Here is a 14,307-nt window from a genome sequence, read left to right as displayed (position 1 = left end):
AAGGGTTTTCCCTCAGCTGGCATGCTTTTGGAAACAAATGAACAACTTCCATAGGTTTTGTAAATGCTCAGGAAGTGCCACTGCAGCAGACTGGACCTTTGGTACTGGGTCTTACGTTACCCAGCTGCGTGATCCTGGGCAGGCCACACAGCCTCTCTGGGTTCCAGTTTTTTGAACTGATGACAAAGGATGAAAGTTTGCCCAAAGTTGCCCAAGAGTAGCCTTGAGTCACCCTAGATGGTTGCAGAGGAAGACAGCAGCAAGAAAGGGCTGCGGGGACTGGACATTCAAGGTGACTTTGCTTAGGAGCAAGAGAGAGATGACCACTTCCAGAAGAAGTTTCAGGTTCGTTCTTATCCATGGCAATCCAGGCCCTCATCTCAGCTTTCCTTAGCTAACTCTCACTCCACACTTACAAAAACATCTTTAGTCTCTGCAATTCATTTGTAAACATTCTACAAATATTCTTGGCGATCAGGTATGTGCCAGACACCGTGCCAAGCGTTGGAGACCCCAGTGCTGGTGGACCAGACTGATGTGGCCGCTGGTTCATTACAGTGAAATGGGGAGACAGATCACAAAAGATGAAAAAACTACTCCCAGAGTATGCCAGAGGAGGACATTAAAGGGGGCTGTCTTGGAAAGAAGGAGGGAGAGAGCTGTAGGAGAGTGCCCAGGGAAGACTGATCAGAGAAACTGCAGGACAGAGCAGAAAAGAAGCAGAGGGAATAAGGTGCTAGGGGAGGTGGTCGGTCCTGCAGCGAGAGGGAGCCTGGCCCCACCCAGAACTGTGGAGAGGAGGTGGGCTGGAGTTCCCTGATGCCTGGGCGCCTAGAGAAACCTTTGGTTTAGGGGGTGAGCATCACCAGCTTGGCTGAGTCTTCCAGGGGCTTCTGTTTTCTCAGTGAAGCTCAGGGTACAGGAGCATCTGCTTTATTGGAGGTTGGGGTCCCTGAGTCACTGAAAAGAGTTGCCCAAGAGTAGACTTGAGTCACCCTAGGTGGTTGCAGAGGAAGACAGCAGCAAGGAAGGGCTGCAGGGACTGGACATTTGAGGCGACGTTGCTTAGGAGCAAGAGAGAGATGACCACTTCCAGTCCTGGCTTGTGAGGGCAGAAGGGGACTCGACGTCCTGCTGGATGTCAGTCAACAGGGAGCCGAGGGCTACAGCCGACTGGCTACAGGACCTTCAGGGTCACCTCGACAAGGGGGTTGTGCACAAGCCCCAGCAGAACCTTGTGAAAGAGGGGAGACAGAGCTGCTGGGGCCCTGACTCTCACAGCAGAAAGAGGAAGTCCCTTCCTGGAGCAGGGGGGAGGGGAGGAGATGGGATATAGTCAGCCCGGTGACTGGCAGATGAAGGCATCTGCCTTTCTCTGCATCTGTTCACATGTTCATACATCTCAGTGAGGACAGGAAGCTCTGCATTTATGGTTTCAGCACCTGCACCTACAGTATAGACGGGGCGTGTGTGACAGTGCATGTGTTCAGGTGTGCTTAATGTCTGCATGTGTCTAGAGGCACACACGTGATTACCTGCACAGCTGAAATGTGGCTTTTATGTACCTGTGGAGAGAGGGAGAGGAAGGAGGCAGGGGATGTGGCTTCACGTGTCTGCAGCCTCCACGGAGAGTTGGAGGACTCGGGATACACTGCTGACACCACAACTTAATGCCAAAGCGGTGGTCCTCACGTGCCTATCCCTGGGTGCTTTGTGTATATGGTACTTTACATGTTTCTTTTAAAGAAGAGACTCTAGACTAATAATGGCAATGCAGTCAAACGTTAAGTAAACTAGGATGTTACACACCATCCACCTGACTGCATGGAGCAAGGAGGCCTCCTCACGTTCAGATAATCATCCAGGAAGCTGCAGACACACCTGCCTCTGCGGGCACCGTTTACCATCTTACAAGTCTCAGAAGCCTGCTCCGGTTTCTGGATCAGGTGCTGAGGTCTGATACGAGCCTTGGTTCCTGAGATTCAGGCAAGTTGCCTGAGAGCTGATACAACAGGTGGACACAAGTTCATAGTCACTTTGAGGCAGTGATCTTGTTGAAGCATTTTTGCTTTGTGATTTGTCTTTGAGTTATCCTAACCTTAACACGTAATGTGGGAACTTCACAACACAGGTCTCTTAAATAAAAATACTTCTGGGCCACTTGCTAGTTTTGACACTTATTTCCTTTTGACATTGATTATGATGCTGAATAATTAGTGTTTTTCTCCTTGACTGCAAACATCAAGGCACAGACCAGAGAAAAGAAGGGACTAGGGTGTTGGTGCTCTTCGAGTTTTGTACTTGATGATAGGTGTTTATGAAGTCAAGGTTGTGAAACACAAGGCCCTCTGAGCAGAAAAGGATCACTTCTTTAATTATTTGAGCCATGGCTTCATCCTCGCCTCTAAAGCCCCAGCAATGGATTTCTGGCAGAAAAGAGCTTTCTGCCTTTTTTAGTGACAACATACTAAATACATGGTGAATAAAACTACACTGATTTTTGAATGATTGTTTTGTAAAGCATACTAAGAGAAGGTAGGGGGGTTGGGGAGCCCCACCTGCCAGCAGTTGGGAAGGACACGGCTGTTACTCATGTGTGAGTTAGGATAAATCCCTCAGGGGCTCCCATGGACTTGACATTGGCAAGAACAACTGGAGCTCCCCTTGGGTGGAATTAGCTATGTAGAGGGTCATATTGAACGTGATGGGCCAGGCCATTCCACTTACCTTGTCACGTTGCTACCTACAGTCATTGAAGTCAACAAGAGGGACATAGTTTTCCTGGTGGATGGCTCTTCCAAACTGGGACTGACCAACTTCAATGCAATCCGCGACTTCATTGCCAAGGTCATCCAGAGGCTGGAGATCAGACAGGATCTTATCCAGGTGGCAGTGGCTCAGTATGCAGACACAGTGAGGCCAGAGTTTTATTTCAATACCTACCCCAGCAAGAGGGAGGTCATAAACGCCGTGCGGAAAATGAAGGCCTTGGATGGCTCAGCCTTGTACACGGGCTCCGCTCTGGATTTTGTTCGGAACAACCTGTTCACGGAGGCGGCCGGCTACCGGGCTGCCGAGGGGGTCCCTAAGCTTCTGGTGCTGGTTACAGGCGGTAAGTCCCTAGATGCGGTCAGCCAGCCCGCCCAGGAGCTGAAGAGGAGCGGCATCCTGGCCTTCGCCGTCGGGAACAAGGTGGCTGACCAGGCTGAACTGGAAGAGATCGCTTTCGATTCCTCCCTGGTGTTCACTGCCACCGAGTTCCGACCCGCCCCTTTGCAGGGCGTGCTGCCCGGCTTGCTCGGGCCTCTCAGGACCCTCACTGGAACCACTGAAGGTACGAGGCTGGGGAACCAGACACGCGATCCGGGGAGACACACACGTGATAGGGCGGTCTGCAGGGTGGGGGTGGGGAGTCAGACACGTGATAGGGTGGAGACAGGCACGTGATAGGGCGGAGATACACATGTGATAGGGTGGTCTGCAAGGGGTGGGGGTGGGGAGTCAGGCACGTGATCGGGTTGTCTCCAGGCAGAGCCTTTGGGGAATAAGCAAATTTATTTTGTGTTAGACTAAGATCAGACTCTTAAATGATGGAAACTGAAGTCACCAACTAGATCTACTTTGAGTTTCATCATACCCTGACTTGACAAAGACAGGACTTAAAATGCCCTGTGCTACAACTGTGTGTCATAAACTGTCATAAAGTAAGAACGTGTCACTTAAACTGTAGGACCAGGGGCCATCTGTCTTTGGCCAAAGCTTTTGGCCGAGGCGCTCACTTCTCAGTCCTGACCCCTCATGAGGTCCCAGTGTTCTGTCTGCACTGGTGACTCTGGTCCAGCCCCCCGTCTCCCAACCACCAAGCTATAGCCTGGCTCCTCCCTTCCCAAGCAGATGGTCCACTTGTAAATGGTCTGAAGCTGACCAGTTGTAGAGCATTCACCCTTTCCTCTCTTGAAGGAATTCCTTCAATGGGGAACACAGTAAGGGGATGAGTATGCAGATAAAAAGCAAGTGGTTCTCCAAACCCCTCCTTTATTATGGTTATCAGTGAACAGTTATTTTTAAAGACACAATAGTGATCTATGAGCTTACAAATTGAATGAGTGCAATTCACCGTCCTTAATGAAGATGGATATCACGGAAACAAGCTTCCCCGGCTCACAACCTTTACCACTGGAAGAATGTTCGATGCATGACCCACGGTGCATGAACGCATGCTCACTCATCAAGCACTCTGGTCTTCCAAAAGCCTGCCTCCCTCTCTCTCTCTCTCTCATTTCCTTAAAACTTCTAATCTACACTTTCATAGCTGAAGTTCAATTTGATGCAACAAATAGGCTAAAAGTAGTTGTTAGGTTCCAATTTTAGTGAAACATCAGGGAAGAGATGGGAAATAATTTTTTTTTTCCAGTGGCTTGTGTTGGGGAAAACACTCTGATTTGAGAAATACTTTTGATTCTTCAGGCTTCCCTGATAGCTCAGTTGGTGAAGAGTCCGCCTGCAATGTGGAAGACCTAGGTTTCATCCCTGGGTTGGGAAGATCCCCCAGAGAAGGGAAAGGCTACCCACTCCAGTGTCAGGAGAATTCCCTGGACTGTATAATCCATGGGGTCGCAAAGAGTCGGACATGACTGAGCGACTTTCACTTTTATTCTTCATGAAGGCCGCCTCGGCCAAGCATAGCAAAGAGTTTCTTTGCATTTTAATGTGTTTCAGTCATCCTGTGATCTCACTCAGGAGGAATCTTCATGGGCACTTGCTGGATTATTGCCTGGCAAGGCCACGACTCCCCGTAGAGGAGTCTCAGTAGAGAATGAAAAATGTACCTTCCTAGAAATGTTTCAAGATGAGAGCAACCTAATTTTATTGCCTTTTTTTTTTTTTTTTAGCCTTAGGGAACTCGTGTTCTCAGGTTAACGTGGGCTAACACTTCTAATCTGTCTGTAAGTGAAAATCTCTGTGTAGATGTGTAGGGGGAATCCCTGGGGGACCCAGTCTCGCCCAGGTAAACCTGTCTCTGTGTGTGGCTGTAAACTGACCGATGCTGAAAGACACAGCGCCCTTGTAGCTTTCATTTCCGCAGAAGGAACGCTCCGTGTCAAGGACGCTGATCACTGCGGTTGGTTGCAAACGTTCTAGCTTTGGCACCGTGTCACTCTGTGACCCACTTGGGTTTCGTAACCTCGGCTATCAGTACCCCTCACGATCACCAGCCCCCACTGGAGGAAAATATGCAGCCTTCTGCCATATTTTATGAGATGGACGTGCTTGGCCTCACTGGTGTTCTCTGTATTCTACGTGTTGGCATGTGTGCCCATGTGGGCACACATGAGGAAGCCCTCTGCAGTTGTGTGTGTCTCACTGTGTTTTCTGTGCTCCACTGCAGTTCGCGTAAACAAAAGGGATATCATCTTTCTTTTGGATGGATCGTCCAACGTCGGAGAGACCAATTTCCCTTATGTGCGGGACTTTGTCATGAACCTAGTTAACAGCCTTGATGTTGGAAGTGACCACATTCGGGTCGGTCTAGTGCAATTTAGTGACACTCCGGTGACGGAGTTCTCCCTAAACACCTACCCGACCAAGTCAGAGTTGCTAGCTCACCTGAGGCAGATGCAGCTCCAGGGGGGGTCGGTCCTGAACACAGGCGCGGCCCTGAGCTATGTGCATGCCAACCACTTCACCGAAGCTGGCGGCAGCAGGATCCAGGACCACGTGCCGCAGCTGCTACTCCTGCTCACGGCCGGGCAGTCTGAGGACTCCTATTTGCAAGCCGCCAACGCCCTGGCGCGCGAGGGCATCCTGACCTTTTGTGTGGGCACTAGCCAGGCCAATAGGGCGGAGCTTGAGGAGATTGCTTTTAACCCGGGCCTGGTGTATCTCATGGATGATTTCAGCTCCTTGCCAGCTTTGCCTCAACAGCTGATTCAGCCCCTAACCACTTATGTTAGCGGAGGTGTGGAGGAGGTGCCTCTTGCCCAGCCAGGTAAAGCTCTGCGATTGCTCGGGGCTCCCTCTCCCCTACCCCCAGACACCTCTTTGGTGGGCAGGTGGCCCGGGCTGAACTCCAGAGGCTGGCGACAAGCTGTGCAGAGATGATGGGGTCCCTTTGGTTCATGGATTTTTGAAGGGAGGCTCAAGACACTGTACCAGCAAGCTTAGGTCCTCTGTCTAAAGGGTGTTTGTCCTTGAACGTCTAGAAAATCCAGTTTATGTTCTACCCAGGTTATCCCACCCTGGATTCAGAAGCTTTTACTTACTTATTTATTTTTTTTGCCCCAATGTCTCTGAAGATACTGGCGTGCAAATCCGGATGGAAATGGGAGAAAAACAGAGAGAAAGCTGGATCCCCTTTTATACATGAGTATACATTGGGAACATTTAAAAGTGGAATTGATTTTCTTGATAGGATGTTTTTATATTCCAAATCTGCTGTATCTAGAAAAATTTTTGTCATAAACCCAACAAAGGCTGTGTCTTTTTGTGATGGTAAAGTGGTTTCCAAGGCAGCCTAGGTGATGATGATTATGGTGGCAAATTAGTAAGATGATGAGTTATGGACCCTTACTTACACCAGTTGCTGACATCACGCAGATGGGTAGCTAGATGGAGCCCATTGAAGCCTAATCAAAATAGTTCTAAGAGTGGTTTGAACAGAAAATAATATTCATGTGACACATTGTAGCCCCTGACTGGCTGCTGCTGGGTTTTCTGTAGTCTGACCACAGCAGACTGGAAGTCACTGACAGAGATCCTTACCCACAGAGTCGTGATAGACACTATCTTGGGTTCTAACCCATAACCTCAAATTTAATGGAAAGAGAATCCAAATAGAGCATTGATGACACCTGATTATGTGTCAGTTACACTTGGGTGGATAACCCATAGCAGCCTTTGTCACTAGAGACAGAATTGATTTTTAAGCACAAGGATGATAAGTACCATGTTTTCAGAAGTTGGTAACAATTTGAAAACACCATCTGTTCTCCCAGAATGATTGGCACTGATGCTAGAACAGACCCCCGAGGCCTTTCTCTGGCTTGCAGCGTTGAGGAAGCAGGGCACTAGATTGGGCAAACGGTCCAGTGGTCCCAGCCCTGTGCACAGATGCACTGCTTTGAGAGGGGGCATTTGAATGACAGCTGGTGTGGGTTTTCTCTTCCCTTGCTGGTACAGTGATCATCAGGTGAATTGCCTGAATTCCCATGACTGAAAGCTGGCAGTGCTGGGCTGAGGTCGGTTTGGAGCCTATTGTGTTTTTGTCCCTCACTGTGCCCCACGACCCACTTTTGTTGCAGAGAGCAAGCGAGACATCCTGTTCCTTTTCGACGGCTCAGCCAACCTCATGGGCCAGTTCACTGCCGCCCGTGACTTTCTCTACAAGGTCATCGACGAGCTGGATGTGAAACCTGAGGGGACCCGGGTTGCAGTGGCTCAGTACAGTGATGACGTCAAGGTGGAGTCCCGTTTTGACCAGCACCAGAATAAGCCTGAGATCCTGAATCTCGTGAAGAGGATGAAGCTCAAGACGGGCAAAGCCCTCAACCTGGGCTACGCCTTGGATTACGCACAGAGGTACATCTTTGTGAAGTCCGCTGGAAGCCGGATTGAGGATGGAGTGCTTCAGTTCCTGGTGCTGCTGGTGGCGGGAAAGTCATCGGACCGGGTGGATACACCCGCACTCAACCTGAAGCAGAGCGGGGTGGTGCCCTTCATCCTCCAGGCGAAAAACGCGGACCCTGCTGAGTTGGAGCTGATCGTACCATCCCCAGCCTTTATTTTGGTTGCGGAGTCCCTTCCTAAGATTGGAGACCTGCAACCACAGATTGTGAACCTCTTAAAATCAGTGCAAAATGGGGCACCGGCACCAGGTAAGGCACAAGACATCTGGTTGCTTCTGCAGTCCAGCTCTCCCCAGCATGAGCTGACTCTAGGCTGCTGGCTCCAGGTCTGCAGGTAGAAGCCCTCCTTGGTTTCCAAGAAAGGTCGATAACTTTTGCAGTTGTTCTTTGTTCAGTCCCTAAGTCATGTCCAACTGTTTGTGACCCCATGGGACTGCAGCACGCCAGGCTTCTCTGTCCTTCACTATCCTGGTATTTGCTCAGATTCATGTCTATTGGGTCAGTGAAGCCATCCAACCATCTCATCCTCTTTCACCCCCTTCTCCTTCTGCCTTCAATCTTTCCCAGAACCAGGGTCCTTACCAATGAGTCATCTTTTCACATCAGGTGGCCAAAGTATTGGAGTTTCAGCATCAGTCCTTCCAATGGATATTCAGGGTTGATTTCCTTTAGCATTGACTTGTTTGATTTCCTTGCAATGAAATATGACTTTTTGTTCCCAAGTTGGCTCTCTAACTTCTCTCTAGGGAAAAACAGAAGAATCAGGGTGATCACTTTTAAGGACGTTAGACTGTTTCATCCTAATATGCATTATAAAGATTTAGACATATCAATGATGAAAAATATTTATTTTCCCAAAACCAATACTTTTATTATATGCATAATAAAAGGCATGTAACATGGTTCCATTAGAACTAAGAGTCTTCTTCTTCACATATTTCCCAAATATCTTATTTTAAGTGGAGATCACTGTTATAATTCATTCTCTAGTTTCATTAGAAATAGAAAGCATGAATTGAGGCAGGCGCATTCCCATTATAAATGCTATATTAAAGTTTCTGAGTACTAATCTTCGTTACCATGACTTCATGTTTAACCACTTTCCACTGGGTGATAAAAACGTAGTAACAAGCGTAATTAATTTCACATATAATCCCTTTGATTTGAAAATGCAGAACCTAGAGCCTCTCTTCAATGATGATTGGGCACATTTCTGTTGGTTTTGGGTTGTTAACTGGACATCTGGGTTACATTTCCCTCCCTTGACCTGCTGTGACTTGCAGCAAATCATTTGAAATCTCTCATCTATAAGGTGTGATGGTTATGCAGACTCTGCCAACCCATGTCTCTCCCCGCCCCTCAACATTTCTTCTTGAGTACAGCTTTGAATGTTAACGATACTGTTCAAACATACAAAAATTCTAAAATAAGTTTTGATATTTTTATTATTAATAATTTCCTATGCTGCTTTAAAAAATTATTGTGATTTTTGTTGTTGTTGTTAAGTTGCTCAGTCATGTCTGACTCTTTGTCACTCCATGAACTGCAGCAGGCCAGGCTCCCCTGTCCTTCACCATCTTCTGGAGCTTACTCAAACTCATGTTCATTGAATCGGTGATGCCATCCAACCATCTCATCCTCTGTCGTCCCCTTCTCCTCCTGCCCTCAATCTTTCCCAGCATCAGGGTCTTTTCTAATGAGTTGGCTCTTTGCATCAGGTGGCCAAAGTATTGAAGCTTCAGCTTCATCATCAGTCCTTTCAATGTTTATTGAGTTGATTTCCTTTAGAATTTAAAGCCACCAAATTTGACTTAAATGACAAATTCAATGGCTTGAAACAGAATGATTTTACTATCTTAAGTTTTAGAGGTCAGAAATCCAAAGCCCATTTTATTGGGCTAAAATCAAGATGTCAACCTTCCTTTTGGAGGTCCTGGCTGATAACCCTTTTTCTGGGGTCTAGAGGCCACCTGCATTCTGTGACCCACAGCCTCTTCCCCTCCATCTGCAGAGCCAGCAGGGTAGCATCCTGTTTTGTCTCTGACCTCTGCTTCCTTCCTTACATCTTCTCTCTCTGACTCTAATCCTCTTCTCTGCCTTTTAGAGGACATGCGGTTGATTACAGTGGATCCACCTGTATAATCCAGTACATATCCCCATGCCCCTGATCCTTAATTTAACCACCCCTGAACATTTTCTTCTGTACAAATGCCAGGGATTCAGAGTTGGATATCTTTGGGGGCTGTTACTCAGCGTACCACGGTTGGTATGAAATTGTCCCTTTTCTGCCTTGAGTCACAGAGGCGGTCTTCCTTGTAGTTTCAGTTGAAAAGGATGTGGTGTTCCTGATTGATGGCTCCGAGGGTGTCAGGAGCGGCTTCCCACTGCTGAAGGAGTTCGTCCAGAGAGTGGTGGAGAGCCTGGACGTGGGACCAGACCGGGTGCGCGTGGCCGTGGTGCAGTACAGCGACCGGACCAGACCCGAGTTCTACCTGAATTCCTACATGGACCAGCAGAGTGTGGTCGGAGCCATCCGTGGGCTGACCCTGCTGGGCGGGCCAGCCCCCAACACAGGGGCTGCCCTGGAGTTCGTCCTGAGGAACATCCTGGTGGGCTCCGCTGGGAGCCGCATAGCAGAAGGTGTCCCTCAGCTCCTGATTGTCCTCACGGCCGATAGGTCTGGGGATGACGTGAGGGGCCCCTCTGTGGTCCTGAGGAGGGGAGGGGCCGTGCCCATCGGCATCGGCATTGGGAACGCTGACATCACGGAGATGCAGACCCTCTCCTTCATCCCGGACTTCGCCGTGGTCATCCCCACCTTCCGGCAGCTGGGGACCATCCAACAGGTCATCTCGGAGAGAGTGACCCAGCTCAGCCGCGAGGAACTGAGCAGGCTGCAGGCGTCTGTCACCCCCTTGACGACTCCGGGTAAGGAGCCAATTCTCTGGCACTTCCTTCCTTAAAATATCTGGGGCTATTGGGACTGCGGGTTACAAAGGCCTCTCAGTTTTGTTTCCTCCTCCATGGGGTGTGGAAACTAGGCTTACATGAAGAATTAGGAGCCGCTTGGCCTTGGTGGCCAGAAACGACTTGGGGAGAGGCCGAGAGTCGTGTTTTTAGCCAAATTTAAGTCTCAAAAGAGAAGTGGGCTTGGTTTACAGTTCAGACCCCTAACTCTGCATGAAGGCTTCTGTGCTGATAACTGAAGAGAGGGGCCATCTAGTTGATAAAACTCCCGTGCAATGCCCGGTCCTCGTTACCCTTGGGGGTTCAGCTGGCAGCCTCCGATGGTCAGGGAAGGTGTTCATCCCAGTTGCCTCTGTCAAGCTTGGGCACCGTTTCTGAAATGTTGGTATTCTCAGAGCCCAAGTGTGAAGATGGCGTTTGAATTTGCTCAGCGCAGAGAAGGGAGTGTCTGAACTGGCAGGAGGGCCGCCTGGCTCTTCTGACCTCGGCTTATTCTACTTCCTGTTCCGCTTCCCCAGGCTTGATGCAGAAGAAAGGGGGCTTAGATAGGCCCACCCTTCCAAGAAGGCCCACAGAGGAGCTCCTCTCCCTGGGGCCTCGGGTTGGGAGGGCACAGTGGAGAACAGGCACACACAACGTCACCCCTGCATGGTTCACATGCCTCACAACAGCATCTGCATCCAGGGATGGGGAGGCTGGGGTCGGCAGGCGGGGAGGGAAGAGTGAAAGCAATCGAGAGAAAAGTAGATGCAGGAAACCATTAGGGTGGGTGAGAGAGGGGGCAGCGTCCCCTCGCTGGTGTCCACGCAGAACAGCACTCCCTGTGAGCCTTCCTTGGAATGTTCTACAGGGCTCACCATCCAATAAATTGGAGGAAGCTGTGGGATAAATGCAGTGAGGGTTTTGTTGGCTGTTCCCTAGTTGAAGTGTTTTATGTGTCCCCCATACAATAGGGGAGCACTTTCCAAAACTTGTTTGGCTGCAGGAATCTCTCTCTTTTTTTAGTTTTTATTTTATATTGGAATACCATTGATTTACAATGTTGTGTTTGCTTCAGATGTACTGCGGAGTGATTCAGTCATACATATACATATATCTGTTCTTTTTAAAATCCTTTTCCCATTTAGGTTATCACAGCCTACTGAGTAGAGTTCTGTGTGCTCTATAGTAGGTTCTTGTTGGTTATTTTTTTAAATATAGTGGTGCGTATATGTCAACTCCAAACTCCGACTTTATCCCCCACCCCACCCACCACCTTTTTTGTGGTGCATTTGAGGCAGTGGCGCTCCCAGGAAGGCACTTTGGAAATGCTGGTATCGCGTGTGGCAGCTTCTTTAAACATAAGCACGTTTCTACAGCAGTGTGGCTCCTGGTCCGTTTGCTTTCCCCCTCTTCAGGATAACTATTTTCTACCTTTTCCTCATTCTGCTTCATCTACACCTTTCCCTCTTCAGTTAAATCTGAGCTGGTGATCTTGATTTCCATTTCACTGAGAAAGTATAAGTAAAATCAAAGAACATCTCTGCTTCCTCTAACAGTCTGCCTCCTCCCTATTCAAGAGTGCCTCCTGCAACTCTCCTGTCTCCTGCATCATTGATTCTCCGATGTACTGCATAGATCCTTTCATGATATGTATGCAGTGCCTTTTCTTCTCTCGTAAAAACCCCCTGGATGCCCTGCTCTCCCCTTCAGGAGGGTCCCGGTCTCCTTTTGTTTTTTAATTAAAAAAATTAATTTACTTCTTTTAATTAAATTGTATAATTTATACAATACTGTGTGGTTTTTGCCATACACTGACATGAATCAGCCACGGGTGTACATGAGTTCCCCGTCCTGAACCCCCCTCCCACCTCCCTCCCATCCCATCCCGCTGGGTTGTCCCCATGCACCGGCTTTGAGTGCCCTGTTTCATGCATCGAACTTGGATTGGCGATCTAGTTCACATATGGTAATATACATGTTTTAGTATTATTCTCTCAAATCATCCCACCCTAGTCTCCTTTATAAACATCATCTTCACTGCCTATAGTTCTCTCTGAACTCACCCTAGCCTGTTGTTAGCTCTCTCTGCTCCACAGAAAGTGTGCTGGGCAAAGTCCCTCCATCTGGCAAATCCCAGTGGTCAGTGTTGGGTGCTGTTACGCTTGACCCATGAGTGCCATCTGTCACAGCGGTGACCCCCTCCCTCCTAGAATGCCATGCTCCCTCGGTCCAGATTCGGCTCTTGTGTGTCTAGGTTCTTCCTCCTGCAGAGTCATTCTTCCTTATCCTCTGCTGGTTCTTCCTCTTCTCTCTTCCTCTTCTTCTCTTCATCACTGAATTCCCCAGGATCCTCTCCTGGGACTGGTGTTTTAACTTGAATAGTCTGAATTAGGACGCCTCGCCTGCCAGGTGGCAATTCTGTGACAAACTGGGAGGCGGTTCATTCGACACAAAGGCTCTGGTGCCAGTGGAGTTGAAGCCCTACGATAACATTTGATTCACAGTGGTCAGCGGCAAGAGGGACGTGGTCTTTCTCATCGATGGGTCCCAGAGTGCTGGCCCCGAGTTCCAGTACATCCGAACGCTCATCGAGAGGCTGGTCGACTACCTGGATGTGGGCTTCGACACGACCCGGGTGGCGGTCATCCAGTTCAGCGATGACCCCAGGGTGGAGTTCCTGTTGAACGTCCACTCCAGCAAGGACGAGGTGCAGAACGCCGTGCGGCGGCTGCGGCCCAAAGGCGGGAGGCAGGTCAACGTTGGGGGTGCCCTGGAGTACGTGGCCAGGAACATCTTCAAGAGGCCCCTGGGGAGCCGGATTGAGGAGGGTGTCCCTCAGTTCCTGGTCCTCATTTCCTCCGGGAAGTCGGATGATGAGGTGGAGGACTCGGCCATAGAGCTCAAGCAGTTTGGCGTGGCGCCACTCACGATCGCCAGGAACGTGGACCAGGAAGAGCTGGTGAAGATCTCGCTGAGCCCCGAGTACGTGTTCTCAGTGAACACCTTCCGGGAGCTCCCCAGCCTGGAGCAGAAACTGCTGACACCGCTCACCACCCTGACTGCCGGGCAGATACAGCAGCTCCTGGCCAGCACGCGCTACCCGCCTCCAGGTGAGACTGGGTGTTGGCTATTGCTCTTTTGTTGTATCTTCTAAAAAAAAAAATATGTGTATATATATATATATACACACACACACATATGGTGCTGCTGCTAAGTCGCTTCAGTCGTGTCCGACTTTGTGCGACCCCATAGACGGCAGCCCACCAGGCTCCCCCGTCCCTGGGATTCTCCAGGCAAGAACACTGGAGTGGGTTGCCATTTCCTTCTCCAATGCATGAAAGTGAAAAGTGAAAGTGAAGTCGCTCAGTCGTGTCCGACTCCTAGCGACCCCATGGACTGCGGCCCACCAGGGTCCTCGGTCCATGGGATTTTCCAGGCAAGAGTGCTGGAGTGGAGATATATATATATATATATATATATATATATATATATATATAGGCTCAAAGGCCATGGTGCTCACAAGTAAAGCTAAGATAACAGACACCTGTGATGGAACCAGTTGGGACTGTGGCTTGTTGCAGGGAAGAAGGGCATCAGGAAGGCTGACGGCAGGATTTGAATTTGCCAAAGGTGGTTTTGTGGAAGGCTTGAGCAAATGGGACTTTGCCCTGGACTGGATGTTGTTGAGAAGGGGGAGTAGTCCTTTGACTGGGTATCTTACTAACTCTCATGG

At 49.3% G+C, this 14,307-nt stretch overlaps 1 protein-coding gene across 3 annotated transcripts in view; it reads left to right on the top strand.

Moving 5' to 3' along the window:
- Positions 1-14,307, top strand: part of COL6A3 (collagen type VI alpha 3 chain) — a 73,247-nt gene that overhangs the window by 8,899 nt on the left and 50,041 nt on the right. For 2 of the 3 annotated variants that reach the window (XM_061412718.1, XM_061412717.1), the window contains 5 exons: positions 2,750-3,334; positions 5,390-5,989; positions 7,302-7,874; positions 9,945-10,553; positions 13,079-13,684. In XM_061412718.1, coding sequence (XP_061268702.1) covers positions 2,750-3,334; positions 5,390-5,989; positions 7,302-7,874; positions 9,945-10,553; positions 13,079-13,684 — 2,973 coding nt within the window. The remainder of the gene's footprint in view (positions 1-2,749; positions 3,335-5,389; positions 5,990-7,301; positions 7,875-9,944; positions 10,554-13,078; positions 13,685-14,307) is intronic. The other variant, XM_061412719.1, reaches the window with a different exon arrangement.

The sequence above is a fragment of the Bos javanicus genome, chromosome 3, assembly GCF_032452875.1.
Source record: "Bos javanicus breed banteng chromosome 3, ARS-OSU_banteng_1.0, whole genome shotgun sequence".
NCBI lineage: Eukaryota > Metazoa > Chordata > Mammalia > Artiodactyla > Bovidae > Bos > Bos javanicus.
This window is presented reverse-complemented; position numbering and strand designations above follow the sequence as displayed.